The following is a 15,168-nucleotide window of genomic DNA, read 5'->3' on the forward strand; positions in this document are numbered from 1 at the left end:
TGATATAACTTAGAAATGTTTGATGCACACACTTTTATTTTTCCTGGATATAAAGCAAGGTGGACTTGCATCAACTTGATCTCCTGCTCATTTACACTAGTTCAGAGGTTTGAAGGCTTGGGTCGTAGGGAAAAGACCCATAATGGACTGGCCAAGCTTTAGAACACTGTCCACGCTAATAAACTAAGAACTTTTACATGTTAACAAAAACCTCCACACTGTCCATGCCCACACACCATACCAAAGGGCTCTGTCCACAGCCCCACTGTTGGCAAAACCCGAGTTTGCCCCTCACAATGACTCCCACCTTACCCCCAGCTAATTGGACCAGGGCCAGCACCTGACCCCAAGCTATTAGGCCCATAGTCCATTTGATGACACATGACATGATTTAGCCCCGGAAAATGAGGGGACCAAATCCAATTCCCACATTTGAGAGTATGAATGGAGAAACTTGGTGAGCCAAAGGAAGCAAGCAGAATTCTGAGGGAGCACTAACTATTTGTAAGCAGAGAAAGCCCATCAATAAAGAGACCATGTTTGGCCTTAGGGGTGGAGAGGGCATCCAGTCCCTAAGGCTGCTTTGAGCCCACTTTTCCAATTGCAGGAGCAGTTCAGGCCATACATGTCTTTAAAAATAAAAAATAAACTCCTTTTCTTGCAGGAGCGTGGGGAAATGGGGATCTCTATGCCTCACATCCAAAAGAGACTGCTAAGAGTTCTACTTAGTAGAACTGGACCTTATTACAAAGTCAGCACCAGGGGTGCTGCAGGGGTGGAAAAGGCACTGAACTAGGATTTTGAAGATGGTTATTGGTTCAGCTGTAACTAACTCACCCATATGACTTTGAATGAGTCATTTCATCTCTGAGCCTCAGTTTCCTCACCTATTAAATTAGGACAAGATGCACGTCTTCTTGTGAGGATCAGATTAGGTGACATAGGGAAAAGTTGTTTGCAAGCTGTAAGGTCACCATCACTGGCAGCTGCAGAACCCTCACCCAGATAAGGCTGCTCAAGGGGGCAGAGGCAGGCTGATGGGCCATCCCAGAGGAGAGACTGATGCTTCAAAAGCAGCAACAGAGTTGGAGAGCTATAGGAAAACTCCACTGGCTAAGAGAGACCAGGCAACTCTGAATGTCACAATCGACAGAGGGAGCCTGATTCTGAAAAGGACACTGGGCAGCCTGCCAAGGCTACTGTTATTATAGCTATCACCATTGAAGTACAAACTCAGGTTGTTTCTCCAGGGCAGGATGAGGTAACAGATCCCGAGTCATGGACCACCTGGCCAGAGAATCGTAAATCAGAGACACTGTGACTCCCGAAACTACAATTCAGAAATGTCACAAGGTGATTAATCCCAGTCTCTTTGATCTTCTCCTTTAAAAAACAAACAAAAAACCCCTAACTCAAATACCAAGTTGGAGTGGATCTGAGGCTTGTCTCCTACTCCCTTGCTTGGCGCCCTGTAATAAATCCTTACTCGGCTACGAACTCCCGCTGTCAGTTTGGCTTTCTGCGAGCCACGGGCACACAAGCCCTTTGCTCCGTTATAATAGGAAAAAAAATCAACCATTCATCCACTGCTCAGAGATAACCAGTGTCAATATGTTACTCATATTTTTTCCAAGCATGTGTTTGTTGTGTTTGCCTCCAACAAAACAGGAACCGCAAAGGACAAACACGATTTGAAAAGGAAAGCGCTGACAGAACTCGGTAACCAGATACGAGCTGAAACTATTACAGGACGGCGTACGGGTCAGGTTGCGACCGGAAGGAAGCCGGCTACATTCACAGTCCCACCCTCAGAGAGCGTGGAATCGCGTCTCTATGGTTGTTCCGGTGCCGGAACACAAAGGATACACTCTCTCCTTTTGCAGAACTCTATGGTCAGAGGACTCCTGCGTGACCCCGGAAGCGATCGCGGGAAGCGGGAACGGCAAGATGGCGGCGCGAGCGGCATTTGGGCCCCTGGGACGGCGTCTCTGGCAGGTACGGGGTGCGCTGGGGGGACTAGGCGGCCCAACAAGGACAGTAACCATTACGTCTGGCTGCCACGTGTCATTTTTTTTTTAAAGGAATTCCTTTATTTTTATTATTTATTTATTTATTTTTAGCTGTGTTGGGTCTTCGTTTCTGTGCAAGGGCTTTCTCTAGTTGGGGCAAGCGGGGGCCACTCTTCATCGCGGTGCGCGGGCCTCTCACTATCGCGGCCTCTCTTGTTGCGGAGCACAGGCTCCAGACGCGCAGGCTCAGTAGTTGTGGCTCACGGGCCCAGTTGCTCCCGCGGCATGTGGGATCTTCCCAGACCAGGGCTCGAACCCGCGTCCCCTGCATTGGCGAGCCGACTCTCAACCACTGCGCCACCAGGGAAGCCCTGTCATTCTTAATATCTGGAGCTTTCCGCGATACTTATTCCGCACGGCCCGTTGTTTGCAGGCAGGTGGCGAGAAAAGGGCTGATTTTATCTCGAATTCTCTCATAGGATAAAACATAAGTTAATGAGTCAGGGCAAAGACAGGAACTAGAAAAATCGTAGACTGTCAGGGCTGGAAAGGATATTGAACAGCGAATGTTCCAGACCCCGCCTTTCACGTTTGCGAAATAAACTGAGGCTCAGAGAAGTCAAGAAGGTTCACCTCGCGAAAATTAGGTGGCACGAGATGTTAGACGCTTCCCACGGAACCAGATTGAGATACCTTCCGGATACCCGGGTTTCTGAGATTTAGATGAGAATCGCTGAAGTCAGAGGAGTGGGTTAGATATCCTCTGCTCGGTTCTTTGGAGAAAAAGCAAAAATTTAAGCGGCGGTTCTTAAGTTATTTGGCCTCAGCACCCCTTTCTTTACACTCTAAAAATGGTTGAGGACTCCGAAGAGCTTTGGGTTTTGTGGGTTTTAGCTATCGATTTTTAGCTTATTAGAAAATACAACCGAGAATCTTAAAAATGCTTGTTCATTTAAAAATAACACTAATAAACTCATTACATGTTAACATAATTAACGTTTTTATGGAAAACAACTATATTTTCCGAAACAAATTGAGAGAGAAGTGTAGCAATGTTTTATGTTTTTGCAAATCTCTTTAATGTCTGGCTTAATGGAAGACAGCTTGGCTCTCATAGCTGCTTCTGCAATCTGTTGCTATATCACACGTCCTGCAGCCTCTGGAAAACTTCACTGTACACTGGTGAGAGAATAGAGTGGGAAAGTTGCAAATTACATCTTACTGTTATTATGAAAATAAGTTTAGTCTCCCGGGCCCCTTCTGAAGGTGTCTCAGGAGCCCCTCAGAAGTCCTTAGACCACACTTTGAGAACCACCGTTATTAAATCAGGCGCTGTTAGAGGTTGAAATTTTTAACTATTTTAAGACGCACTTACCCAGAACAGGCTCCACCCCCTCAAAAAAAAGAAAGGAAGGAAAAAAAGGAAGGAAAGCTTAAGAACTTCTTAAGCTTAGTTTGTGGGTGTAACAGCACTTTAGGCTGCAACTTTTTAAAAGCAGGGGGTTTATACTGGGAGAAGATGCCTGGGAAGTGTCATATTCCTTAGACCTGTGGGCCTTCTACACAACTGGATTGTGGGCTTAGGGGTATAAATGTGGGGAGGGAATTTTCTCTGTGATTATGTGTGGAAAATGGCACGTACCTCTTACTACCTTGTATTGTGCTTGATTTCCTTTCTTCATTTTGCTTTTCTCCCTTGATCCAAGAGAGACTGTGAAAGTTTTGATTTGCCTCCATCTTGGGTGAAGAGTGGAAGAAGGATAATTAGCTAAGAATAGGTTTTTTTTTTTTTTTTAACATAGGTGACCCTCTGCTGTTCTAATTAAGTTTCATTTGTACTAAACTGTTATTCTCATCTTTAAAGTATTTTTCAGGATCCTATTGAGCTTCCAGGTTCTCAGGTTACACTTTTAAATCTTGGGAAAGCTTAAGAAAAAAACAGGTGGCAAATGTGTATTACATACAGTACCATAGGTTTCCTACAACTAGAAATTTTGTTCCACCAGGGGGAGCTGACAGTAAGGATTTGGAAACGCTGTATTGTTGCAGTATGAGGCACAGTAGTGGTATATAAGATGGGTGTAAGTTCCAATGTGTATTTCAACTTACTTATAAAATTAGACGTTTATAAGCTAGTTGTCTCAGCCAAGCCAAGAAATAAATATGCTGGAAAAGGTGTATGAAAGCTTCAAAGAAGGGTACTTTAGAATTCTTATTCCAGCTCCATAAATTAAATTATAAAGACGCTTTTTTTTAATGCTCGAAAATATTTAAGTAAAAGAAGTATTATGTTGAAATATATTTAATCTGTAAAAAAAAATGGGAAAATGAAGTCACATGTTTTCTTCCTTGATGTCTGCATATTTAATTCATAGCTGTTAATGTGAGAATTGTTTTTTTTAAAAAGTTCTTGTTCCTGGGCTTCCCTGGTGGTGCAGTGGTTAAGAATTTGCCTGCCAGTGCAGGGGACACGAGTTCGAGCCCTGGTCTGGGAAGATCCCACATGCCGCGGAGCAGCTAAGCCCATGTGCCACAACTACTGAGCCTGCGCTCTAGAGCCCGTGAGCCACAACTACTGAGCCCACGTGCCTAGAGCCCGTGCTCCGCAGCAAGAGGAGCCACCACAATGAGAAGCCTGCGCACCGTAACGAAGAGTAGCCCCCGCTCGCCGCAACTAGAGAAAGCCCGCACGCAACAACGAAGACCCAACGCAGCCAAAAATAAATAAATTAAATAAATTAAAAAGAAAACAAAAGTTCTTGCTCCTGAGCTATAAAAAATATAGTCTCTAGTATTTTGAGAGTCCTTTTTGATTATCAACTCTACCACTGTCCTCTTTTTTTTAAATGAAATCTAATTTGGCAATTTAGTTACCCCAATATCTTCATCTAAAATAATGAGATAGCCTGTTATTTGAAGCATCCTGCACCTTTTGGTTTTTAATGGAAACTATGAATGGTTTGGGAATTGATTTTAATTCTAACACACATCCCCCTCTTTTTAAGGGTTCGAGGAATTTTTCTGTATGCAGTTCCAGAAGCAGTACAGCCAAAAATGGTGGCCTTCTTCTGTAAGTATATAATTGGATGTGCTAAATTGAATAAGAAAATGGGCACTTGTGCTGTTTTACTTAGGTTTCTCTTTGTTTCCGCACATAGCAGCACCAATATGAAGTGGGTACAGTTTTCAAACCTACACGTTGATGTTCCCAAGGATTTGACCAAGCCTACGGTATGCACTCCCTATTTCTTGGCATAAGAAGCTACATTAGCAATAAATTTTCCTCATTATTTTATTTGGGGCTGGTTCCCAAACACTTTATGAATAAAAAAAATTTGTTCTGGAATACTGGCAGGTGCACAGTGCACCTGAGGAAAGTATTCACTGATGTCCCTGTGTGCTCATGGTCGCTTTCAGGCTATTAAGGTAAGAGCTAATCGAATAAAGTATTTACCCCAAATAACTGTGGGAATGAGTAGTCTTTTGCTTTTAGCTCAGCATAGTGTACGGAGTTGTCATAATTAATGATGCTGAATACTTGGTATTATGGAATTTATTTTTTTTTTTTTGTAGGCTTCAAGTCTTTATTGAACAGTGAACAGTGCTTTATTGTGAGAGAGAGCATTATCACAAGTAGAGAAAATCCAGGAGCAGCTGTGTTGCCTTGTTTCCTTTAAGTGAAAGCCATGATTTCATCAACCCAGTTTTTGTATTATTTGTAGGTTTTTTAAATCCTAAAACTACAAACTATAATTTGTAGTTTTTTAAATTCCAAATGCTTCCAGCCCCACCCCTCAAAAATAATCCCGTTTAACAGTTTGGTACGTATCCTTCTAGACCTTTGTTTGTATATAATCATCTGTGCACACCATGAGCACCAAAATGGAATTGTGTTATACCTAATGGCCTGCTGGTTCAGTGTTTTCACTTCATAGCATATATAAACCCCGGTCTCCAGCTCAGATGCCTGCGTAGGCCAGGCCTGTAAGGAACGGTAACAGGGTGGGCACAGTGGCAGGCTGTACCCTTTATAAGCAAGACAGCTGCTACTTACTGTAGCCAGTTGTTGCCATGTGGGAAATTAGACCTAGTGATGTCAGATTGTCTGAATTTTCCAAACTAAATGAAATTCAAATATTTGTGCAAAATCTTTTGATTTTTAATATTTGTAACAGATTCAGAATTATCTTTAAAACCCTGTAGAGACCAGTCATTATACATTTTAGGGCTATATTCCCCTTCTCTTGTCCCTCAACTTAAGAGATAGGATATCAGTATATTCTCTTCTTCCAACAACCCTATTTGGGGTAATTGAGAGTGAATATCTAGCTTCCTGGTTAGTAAGTAGATCTCCTTTCAAGGGCAAAGTAATTTAACCCTGAAACATTGGATTAGTAATATAAATTACTGGTTTGATGGATGAATGAAGTGAAGGTAATTCACCTCTTGGAAGAAAGTCAGAAATGTCAAACCCATCATTTCTAAGATCTTTAAGTATTAGGGTGGAAGAGGTAGAAGTTATTTGTACAGTCAGTGTCATGACATTTTAGTTAGAAATGAGTAATTTTTCTATTAGAGCGGGCAAAATAAACATGGACAAACCTAACAAAAAGAATATGAATAGAAATAGCTCGCCTTTGTTTAACAATGTTTTATAACTTATAAGCACTTAAGTCCGTGCTCTCTTATTTGTTCCCGACAGAAATGCCATGAGCTGTAGCACAAGTATTGTCCTATTTATATGTGAGAAAACTAAAGTTCAGTGAGATTATATTACTTGCCCATTGTTATTCAGCTTTAAGTGGCAGAGTTTAATTCTCAATCCAGGTCTTCTGACCAGGCTACTTTTATTAACAGAACCCCAAATCCTTTTCTGTTGTATATTTGGGGTTTAATAACTATTAAGCTCGAAGTTTCCATTGGTGATTTTGTAGGTTGCTTGAAAATCCTTTTGATTCAAACTGTATTTTAACTGATTCTTAAGGGTCATTGTGGAGTCTGAATGTGGTTGTATCTAGATATTTAAGCTGTGTTAAGATGTTACTCAGCATTTTTCTCCCCACTTATTAGTAAACTCTGAAGTTGTTCAGGTGAGGGTAATACGTTAAATTTTCCAGTTGTAAATATTAGAGGAACCATGACTGAAGCTTTTCTTTTTGATTTTAAAATTGCAGATAACCGTTTCTGATGAAGTAGACACGTTATATAAGCGCCTATCAGTTTTAGTAAAAGGCCATGATAAGGCTGTATTGGACAGTTACGAATATTTTGCGGTGCTTGCTGCTAAAGAACTTGGTATCTCTGTTAAAGTGTAAGTATGATCTTTCTTAATCTGACCTGTTAGCTGCTATAACACAATCAGTCGAAAATGCTGCCGGTCTGAGCTCTTAAAATGGGATAGAAACTCATGATGGGGAGAGATAAGGTTTGTTATATTATTCTAAGCAGGATCATCCTTTCCTGTCTACCAGAATTTTTAAATACTAGAATGAGTGAACAAGGAAAATGAAGGAATCCTTTCTCTAGAAATTGCATAGACTTAGGAGGCCCAAGAAGCCCTTGTGTCTGGGATCTCCATGGGGCAGGGAGGTGGATTAGGTGAACAGGCAATTCTTTCAGGCCTCTTGGATTTGGTATCTTTGCTATTATATTCATTGTTTCAAAAACTGCCTTAAGAAACACCATTCACCCAATACTTTCATGCATGAGCAAGGCGAGCTTCGTATGGCCTTGAAGTCACTGCAAGGTCAAGTATAACCACCTCCTATGTTTTGTCACCTGCTCTTTCTGATGTTCAACGAGGCCCATATGGAGCCTTGCCGGTCTTGCCTTCTAGCAAAACTGAAGGAACTCACACATTTCCCGTAACAGACCATGGTTTTGTGCTTTTCACTGTCTCTGTAGTACACGGCAGACAGTACAACCATGTCCAGCACACGGTGCTGCTCCTCACACTTCATATGTTTGGTCAGTGCGAGACCTCAAGGGTGTGAAAGCCGGAGGCATGTGTGTGTGCACTTGCATGCCAAGGCTTGTTTTTGGGTCGATGGCAAAGGTTCCTGTTGCTGTCTGCAGGTTTATTTTAGCCGGAGCTTCATGACAGCAGTTGTTAGAGATGACAGTCTTGACAAATGGAAGTCTGTAAAATGGTAGTTAACGCCTATAATTGGGCGTGAGCCTGACCTGCAAAATTGTGGAATCATGCTTTGATATCAGTGACTCAGGTTTTAACATCACTTAGCTTAAGTATGTTGCTTCGCCCATTAATTTTCCAGACATGAACCTCCAAGGAAAATAGAGCGATTTACTCTTCTCAAATCAGTGCATATTTTCAAGAAGCACAGGGTTCAGTATGAAATGAGAACACTTTACAGATGTTTAGAGGTGAGTTTATTTCAGACATTCAGGCATTTTTTTGAAATGCCCCAAATTTCACACTAGCACATCATAACTTTCCTTTAACGTTGCCCAGTAGACTTCCTTTCAGTCAGCCCATGCCAGATAGTGGTAGAGAAGGTAAGTGTCTTTTTGTGTTTATAGAAGCAGCATGATAGGAAAATCAAACTCAAGTAAAGCCATCCTCAGAGTAGTTCATACTTTAACTCAGTAGTGCACATTATGTTGACTAATTTTTATATAGTAAGCTAGCATTGGAATAATTTTGCTTATATTTCAAAAATTCTAGCCACGTTTTCACACAGCTCTAATAATTCTTCTCACGTGCTCACTGAATTCTCCATGTCCATGATGGGCAGCATTAAGGTTTTTCATTCGTCGATTATCATTCATTTGTGCAGCCACCCAGGTCAGCACAGTCTTGTGGTTAAGGAAAAGCATGGGCTTTGGAGTTGGACAGCCAGGTCCAAGTACTGGCATTTACTAGCTGTGTGACCTGTGCCTCAAGTCCTTCATCTTTAAGTTGGAAATAATAACAGTACCAATTTCATACAGTTAGTGTGAGGATTAAATGAGATATTTATCTAAAGCACTTAGAATTAGAATATTTCATCTCATAGTCAATGATTGGTAAATGTTACTAAAACAAGTGCTTGTGCATGTTTTATATGAGAAGCTCTGTACTAGGCATTGAGAGTACAAATATTAAGACATAGTCCTACCCTTAAATGAAAAAGAAAAATCCAAAATTTTATCCACCTTGCCATGGAGCACACAAAATCTTATACTAACTCTATTTTATAATTTAGTCTTTTGTTTCCTTTTGTTTTGAGTTGTTTTGTGAAACTCTTACACTGTTTTGATACCATGCTTGCCAGCTGGGTTCCATGGAGCCCTGGCTTTAAGGCATTTGGGAGGAAAGGGGACATTGCGGCTCTGCTCCCCTCGTTCAGTTCAACCAGAGGATCTGCACTTTTTTCCTTTTAAATTGGGATTCTGTAAGATTTCACAGATGAAGAAAAGACTCTACTGCTTTTACCAGAAAAAAAAAAAAAAAAACCCTCAAAATTTCTGCTTTAACCAGCATAGCATGAATCAATTTCATGTTTGAAATTTTAGTTAGAACATCTCACTGGGAGTACAGCGGATGTCTACTTGGAATATATTCAGCGAAACTTACCTGAAGGAGTTGCCATGGAAGTTACAAAGGTATGACTTGAATTTCTGCCTCTGTTGGAGGGAGATGTGTATTGTTGTGTTGATACATTGCCGCCTGATTCCAGCCCACTGGGTGGAGGGGAGGACCTAGAGGCAGAGTTGCCACAGTGGTTGGGGTCTACACCCGCTGTGCAGGGCGCAGCTCAACAGAATGCTGCCCCCGCAGCCCATGTCCTCCTGGAGCCACCTCTGACGCCTCCCTCCCTCTTAGCAGTTGTCTACACACGGGTTCCACGTTGATTGGTGGTCCCTGGAGATCACTGAGGAGCAAATAGATTATGTATGTGAGAGTGTTAATCTACCATCGAGTTTTCTTTTCTCTGTTTCAAAGCCCTACAACAAGATGAGAGGGTAAAAGAAAAAAGTCAAGAGGACTTGAGGGAACAAAATGAATAAATTCAATTTGTGGCTGAAAAGTTAAGTCCACATTATATTATAATTTTGTTTTTCTCTCTTTAGACAAAATTAGAACAGTTACCAGAACACATCAAGAAGCCAATCTGGGAAACAATACCAGAGGAAGAAGAAAGCAAGTCATAAAGTCTCAGAGTGACCACTTGTGCTGGGATGTGAAGTGAGCATGTCAAGTGGAGGGAGTCTCCAGGGAAGACAGTTTCAAGTCACCCTGACTGCTCTCCTGAGGCCGCATGGCCTGATCAGTAGAAAGCAGGGATTGGAAGTTTACGATACACCAGACTATTGTGCAGGAACCACTTTATCTATTCTTTTATACATGTCATTGTTTCAGTTCGGATTTTAACAAATGTGAGCAAACCATTTGGACCACTCTGTACCAAAACAGTCAAATTCATATTTTGTTATTCCACTGTTGTTCAATTATTAGTTTGTACTGATTGTGATTTGTATCATTTCATTCATCTAAAAGTGAGTGTTTCAAATATTCCTCACACACATTGCTTTCTTTTGAGGGACCTAGAAGGAAACTTTGGTTAATTTAACACTGAGCAGTTAAAGGTTTTGATATTTACCTTAGTGCAGGCTGGCATATGCTAGTTTGGGGGTGGTGACCTCCAAGTTTTACCTCATGTAAGCATTACATTCTTGAAAATTGATATACTTTATAGCAGATCAAGCACATTTGTGGCATGCGCTGAACTCTTCTGTAGCCCGAACCCTTTCAGGGCTGCCTAGAAGGGTCACTATAATGGAATTTGAGCTCTCAAGAAATTACTGTATCGTTTCATTCATCCTGTAATTCATTTATTCAATAAGCTTTTCTTTTGTTGACTTTGCACCCAGCACTATAGTAAATACCAAAAATTGAATAGCAATAACAGCTTTCAAAAATTGTGCAAGGCACAAATAAATACTTTTCCTTATTAAGTTCCATGCTGATAAGACCTCTTTCTTTTGGTGAATAGCACTCTTTTTGTTTGGGGATGTCTAATTTTCCATAAAATTAAATAGTAGTTAAAGCTCTGAAAGAGGCAAGATGACAGTGGGCTGAGGCTGTTGGTGTATCAACCCCAAGGGAGTGATACGTTTCCTTTTTACAGCAGAATCCGGCCCATGTCTTTTGTGGTTTCCTTCACATCTTTGGGGTAGTTACGACTTCTCAGTTTTCCACCCTTAAACTGGAGTCCCTGTTCTCTTTTCCCGACCTGCTATCAGGTATGAGTGTTCTGAATGCGCACTGCTCATGTATCAGACTTACATTACTGTCATTAACATGAAAAAAATTACAGCCTTGTGCCCCATGACCTCATTCTTTTTGCAGCTCAGTTGTCGACTGTGTCATTCACAAATGCCTAAAGCATGTTTATCCCAGGTATAAGCCTCAGGATTAAGAACTAGTCAGTAAAACAAGAGCAGTATAATAGTAACTGTATCTAGCAAAGCAGCCATTGTGACTCATTTTCATTTTGAAAGAAATAATTCTTTAAAAATAAATGTAGACCCACATCTAATCCTTTTTTGTGCTTTTTTTACAGACAGTATCAATCACTTTATTATAATAGGATGACTTCTGCATACTCGCCTCCAGTGGCTCTCTTATATAGGTGTACATCCACTTCCAGCTGTTTTCAGACTAAAGTAGCCTCTAAACCAGATTATTTAGCACTTCAAATTATATATTAAAATCTTGTTTTAAGATAAATACCGAGATAAACTACACACACAACAAAAATTAATGGTATTTCCTTGACATAAGTACTTGGCATATTTGAAGCCCACTTGATATAAACTAGGTAATTTCTTTATTCTGATAGACTGAGAAGGGTCTTTTTGTTTGTTTTTAATTGGGTCTTCTGAGTAAAATGTATGTTCTGAAAATTAGAATTAATGCCCAAGTCTCAACTTTCTGTTCATGGTGGTGACGGGAGGTAGTGAGAAAAGTAGACCTGATTTCGGGATGGACCAGAAGGCAGGTAGGAAGTGAGACGGTTTTTTATTGAGGTGAAGCCCTGAGTTCATTGTTATTTTCTCTGATCTGAAGTATAGTTTCTTTTCATATTAAATAAAATAGTGTTAAGGTCTGTTTTAAATTATTGGTAGACTCTACAGATTAAACTCGTTCAGTGCCTAGTTTTGATGCTTTCAAAGAGAATTACTTATCTGTCCTTTGGCCACTTAGATATGCCACAGTAAATACATAAAGCAATTATTTTAAATCAGTCTATTTTTGTAACATTTCTGTTTGTCAGCTACCCTTCCTCCTTTCTTACACTATTAAATTAGCTTTACTGCAACATTCATGAGTAGCCGAGTAGAGGAAACAGGCCTGAGTCAGATAAGAGTTCAAACCCACTAACTGCTATAAACTTAGGCAAGGTGTTTAACCCTCTCAGAGCCTCAGTTTACTCATTAGTAAAATGTAGGCAATAAAACTTATGAAGGTTGGAGTATTGAATTAGGTAACTTGTAAAGCACCTCGCACAGTACCAGGCAGATAATAGACATTCAATAAATACTAGCTATGTGAATGAAGAATATTGCCTGCCATATCAGTGAACAAAGGATGTTGCAGCCATCAAGCCATCACATTACAGCCACCCTGACGGTGCACCCTGAGGAGACTCAGGATGAGAAGCACAGGATACTGCCCCCAGATAGCTGAGGTGCATATCAAAGGAATGATTTCAGTGAGCCCAGACTTGCATCTCCCCATACTTAGAAAAGTGCAGAATTCCTTAACTCGAGACGCCTGGTTTTCTTTAATTGTAATCTTTTGATGTTCCGAATACCTGGTCTTTATTGCAAAAACCTCTGTATATCCTGGCTCTCCCCCTTGCCTCTTCGGAGCAGTCTCTCAGAGTTATCTGAGGTGCTGTGTCCCGAGCTTAAGTCCTCAGTTTTGTCCGCTAAATAAAACATAACTCTCGACTTTTAGATTGTGCTTTTTTTTTCAGTTGACAGCTATTACCAGATGGCAGAACAAATTCGATGATACTGCAGATGCTTGTGTGCTGTACTGTTTAAAACCAGCTGTAAAGGACTTCAGAGTATCTCTAAGGTGAGGATAACACCTTACAGTGGTTGCAAAATTTAATTTAGATGAGAAAACATGTAGCATGCTTATTATAATAACCACCATACATTATGCCAAGCATTTACAGATGTATCTTATTTAATCTTTATAACAACCCAATAAAGTAGTTACTATTATCCCCATTTTATAGGAGAGAAAACTAAGTTTGACTTGCCCACTCAATTGCCCTTTCAGTTGACAGATGAAACTGGGACGAAAAAGGTGAAACTGATTTGTCTGAGTTCAGGTTAGTGAAGACAGAGCCTCAGAACCTAATTTTTAAAGGCTAGGATGTACTCAAATGCCCACACATTAAATCCAGACTATTCAAACCTAAAATCCAGATTTATTTCCCCTTGCACATTAGCAAAGTGCTACTCATTTCCCCTAAGGCTTAGAAGTAAAGAGATTGACTGGGGGAAAATAAAGAATAAAAGTTGTAAATGTGTATGAATAAAGGCAAGAAGCATAACCCACAGCGCGATCCCTGTGGTCTCAAGGCTGACATTGGTCCTGACTGTCTGAGGCAGCAACAGGAGAGTCTAAGCTCCAGCAAGGAGGGGCCTACTGGGTTATAGGAACCCTGGCATGGAGACAATTAACCCTGGGGCTTTGCGCCAGGCCCATCTCAGGCTCTGCAGACGCTGGTTTGTTGCTCACACGCATTTCTTTACCCCTGGAGCCAGGCTTATGGCTGAATGCCTGCGATCCCCAGGGTTCTCTTCGCAAATCCCTGCTCAATTCCTAACCCTGTCCTCCTTAAAGCCTTACTATTGTTACTCACTTCACGCTCTCGTTCTCTGTGGGGTCCTAATCCTCTTTAAAAGATATATTTATACCTCAACAGCTCAGCGGTATTTAAGGGCAGGTCATGGGCAACTGACCCACATGAAAAGCCAATTGAATTTTAGATTCCTCTGCCAGAGGCTAAATCGAGTTCTGTTTCATTCATACAGTCTCTTGAGCACAGGTACCCACAGCAGTGGATTGCATATGCTGTCTTCAGGTGTGATGAGATGGGGACAAGTTCGAAAAATCACTGGAGGCCTCTTCCAGTGCTAAAATCCCACTATCTTTTCCCATCGACAAATATCTGCTAGGGAATTCCCTGGTGGTCCAGTGGTTAGGACTCCGCGCTTCCACTGCAGGGGGCACAGGTTCCATCCCTGGTCGGGGAACTAAGATCCCACATGCTGCATAGTGCGGCCAAGGAAAAAAAAAACAGGAAAAAAAAATCTGCTAACCCAGGCATTCTCAAAGGAATCAAGAGCTGTTGTCTTGTAAAATTAAGAGTAGCACACGTGAATTCAGCTCTGACCATGTGTCAAGCACTTTACTCAGTTACTCAACAAGTCTTGTTTCTGCCAAGAATTCCTTGTTTGTGCCAAGCACTGTTTTAGGCTTTGGAAATTCTGCAGTGTGTATGTTGAAGTCCCTCTCCTCAAGGATCTTAGATTCTAGTGAGGAAGACATGCTAGGGGAAAAAATAATAAGATCATTTCATAAGCATTTAAGCACTGTGAAGCAAAGTAGGATAATGTCAGAATTACTTCAGTAGCTATTTGAGGTGAGGTTGGGAAAGTTCTCTCTGAGGAGGGGAGAATGTCAAGAAGGAGGCAGCCATGTGAGGGTCTGGGGAAGAGCATTCCAAGCAGCAGGACCCATCAGTGCTAAGGCCCAGTGAGTGCGGTGTGTCTGTGGATAGGGCAGAGCAACATGCAGGTGAAGTAGGAGGATCCTATAGTGCATCACGGCCGTGGGAAGGAGTGTGGATTTTATCCTGAGTTTCAGTGGGGAGCCGTGGGAGGGTTTGGGGCAGGACAGTGATAGGGTCTGATTTACGCTTTAGAACACACTTCTCTGGCTGCTGGGTGTGGACTGGAAGGAGGGAGGTGATGGGAAGGTGGGGGCAGGAAGGCCAGTTAGGACTGCTGCAGTGGACCAGTGAGAGGACATGGCCTGGACCAGAGCTGCAGAAATGGAGGGCATGGGAAGTGGTTGGATTCAGGATAAGTTTGGAGGTGGAGCTGATGGAATGACCTACTAATAGATTGA

The 15,168-nt window shown here is 41.5% G+C and overlaps 1 protein-coding gene across 4 annotated transcripts; it reads left to right on the plus strand.

Moving 5' to 3' along the window:
* The first annotated feature begins 1,927 nt into the window (after nucleotides 1-1,927).
* On the plus strand, nucleotides 1,928-12,959 carry MRPS10 (mitochondrial ribosomal protein S10). 4 transcript variants are annotated; one of them, XM_061195053.1, is made up of 7 exons: nucleotides 1,928-1,995; nucleotides 5,015-5,079; nucleotides 5,168-5,240; nucleotides 7,184-7,320; nucleotides 8,285-8,393; nucleotides 9,525-9,614; nucleotides 10,083-12,959. In XM_061195053.1, exons 1-7 carry the CDS (start codon nucleotides 1,948-1,950, stop codon nucleotides 10,161-10,163), a joined length of 603 nt encoding a protein of 200 aa, XP_061051036.1. In that variant the 5' UTR covers nucleotides 1,928-1,947; the 3' UTR covers nucleotides 10,164-12,959. The 4 variants fall into 4 exon arrangements, with proteins under 4 accessions (XP_061051036.1, XP_061051038.1, XP_061051039.1 ...); XM_061195055.1 differs by having other exon boundaries at nucleotides 5,171-5,240; XM_061195052.1 differs by lacking the exon at nucleotides 1,928-1,995 and having other exon boundaries at nucleotides 4,952-5,079.
* Nucleotides 12,960-15,168: the final 2,209 nt, after the last annotated feature.

This window comes from Eubalaena glacialis, chromosome 7, assembly GCF_028564815.1.
Source record: "Eubalaena glacialis isolate mEubGla1 chromosome 7, mEubGla1.1.hap2.+ XY, whole genome shotgun sequence".
NCBI classification, from domain to species: Eukaryota; Metazoa; Chordata; class Mammalia; order Artiodactyla; family Balaenidae; genus Eubalaena; species Eubalaena glacialis.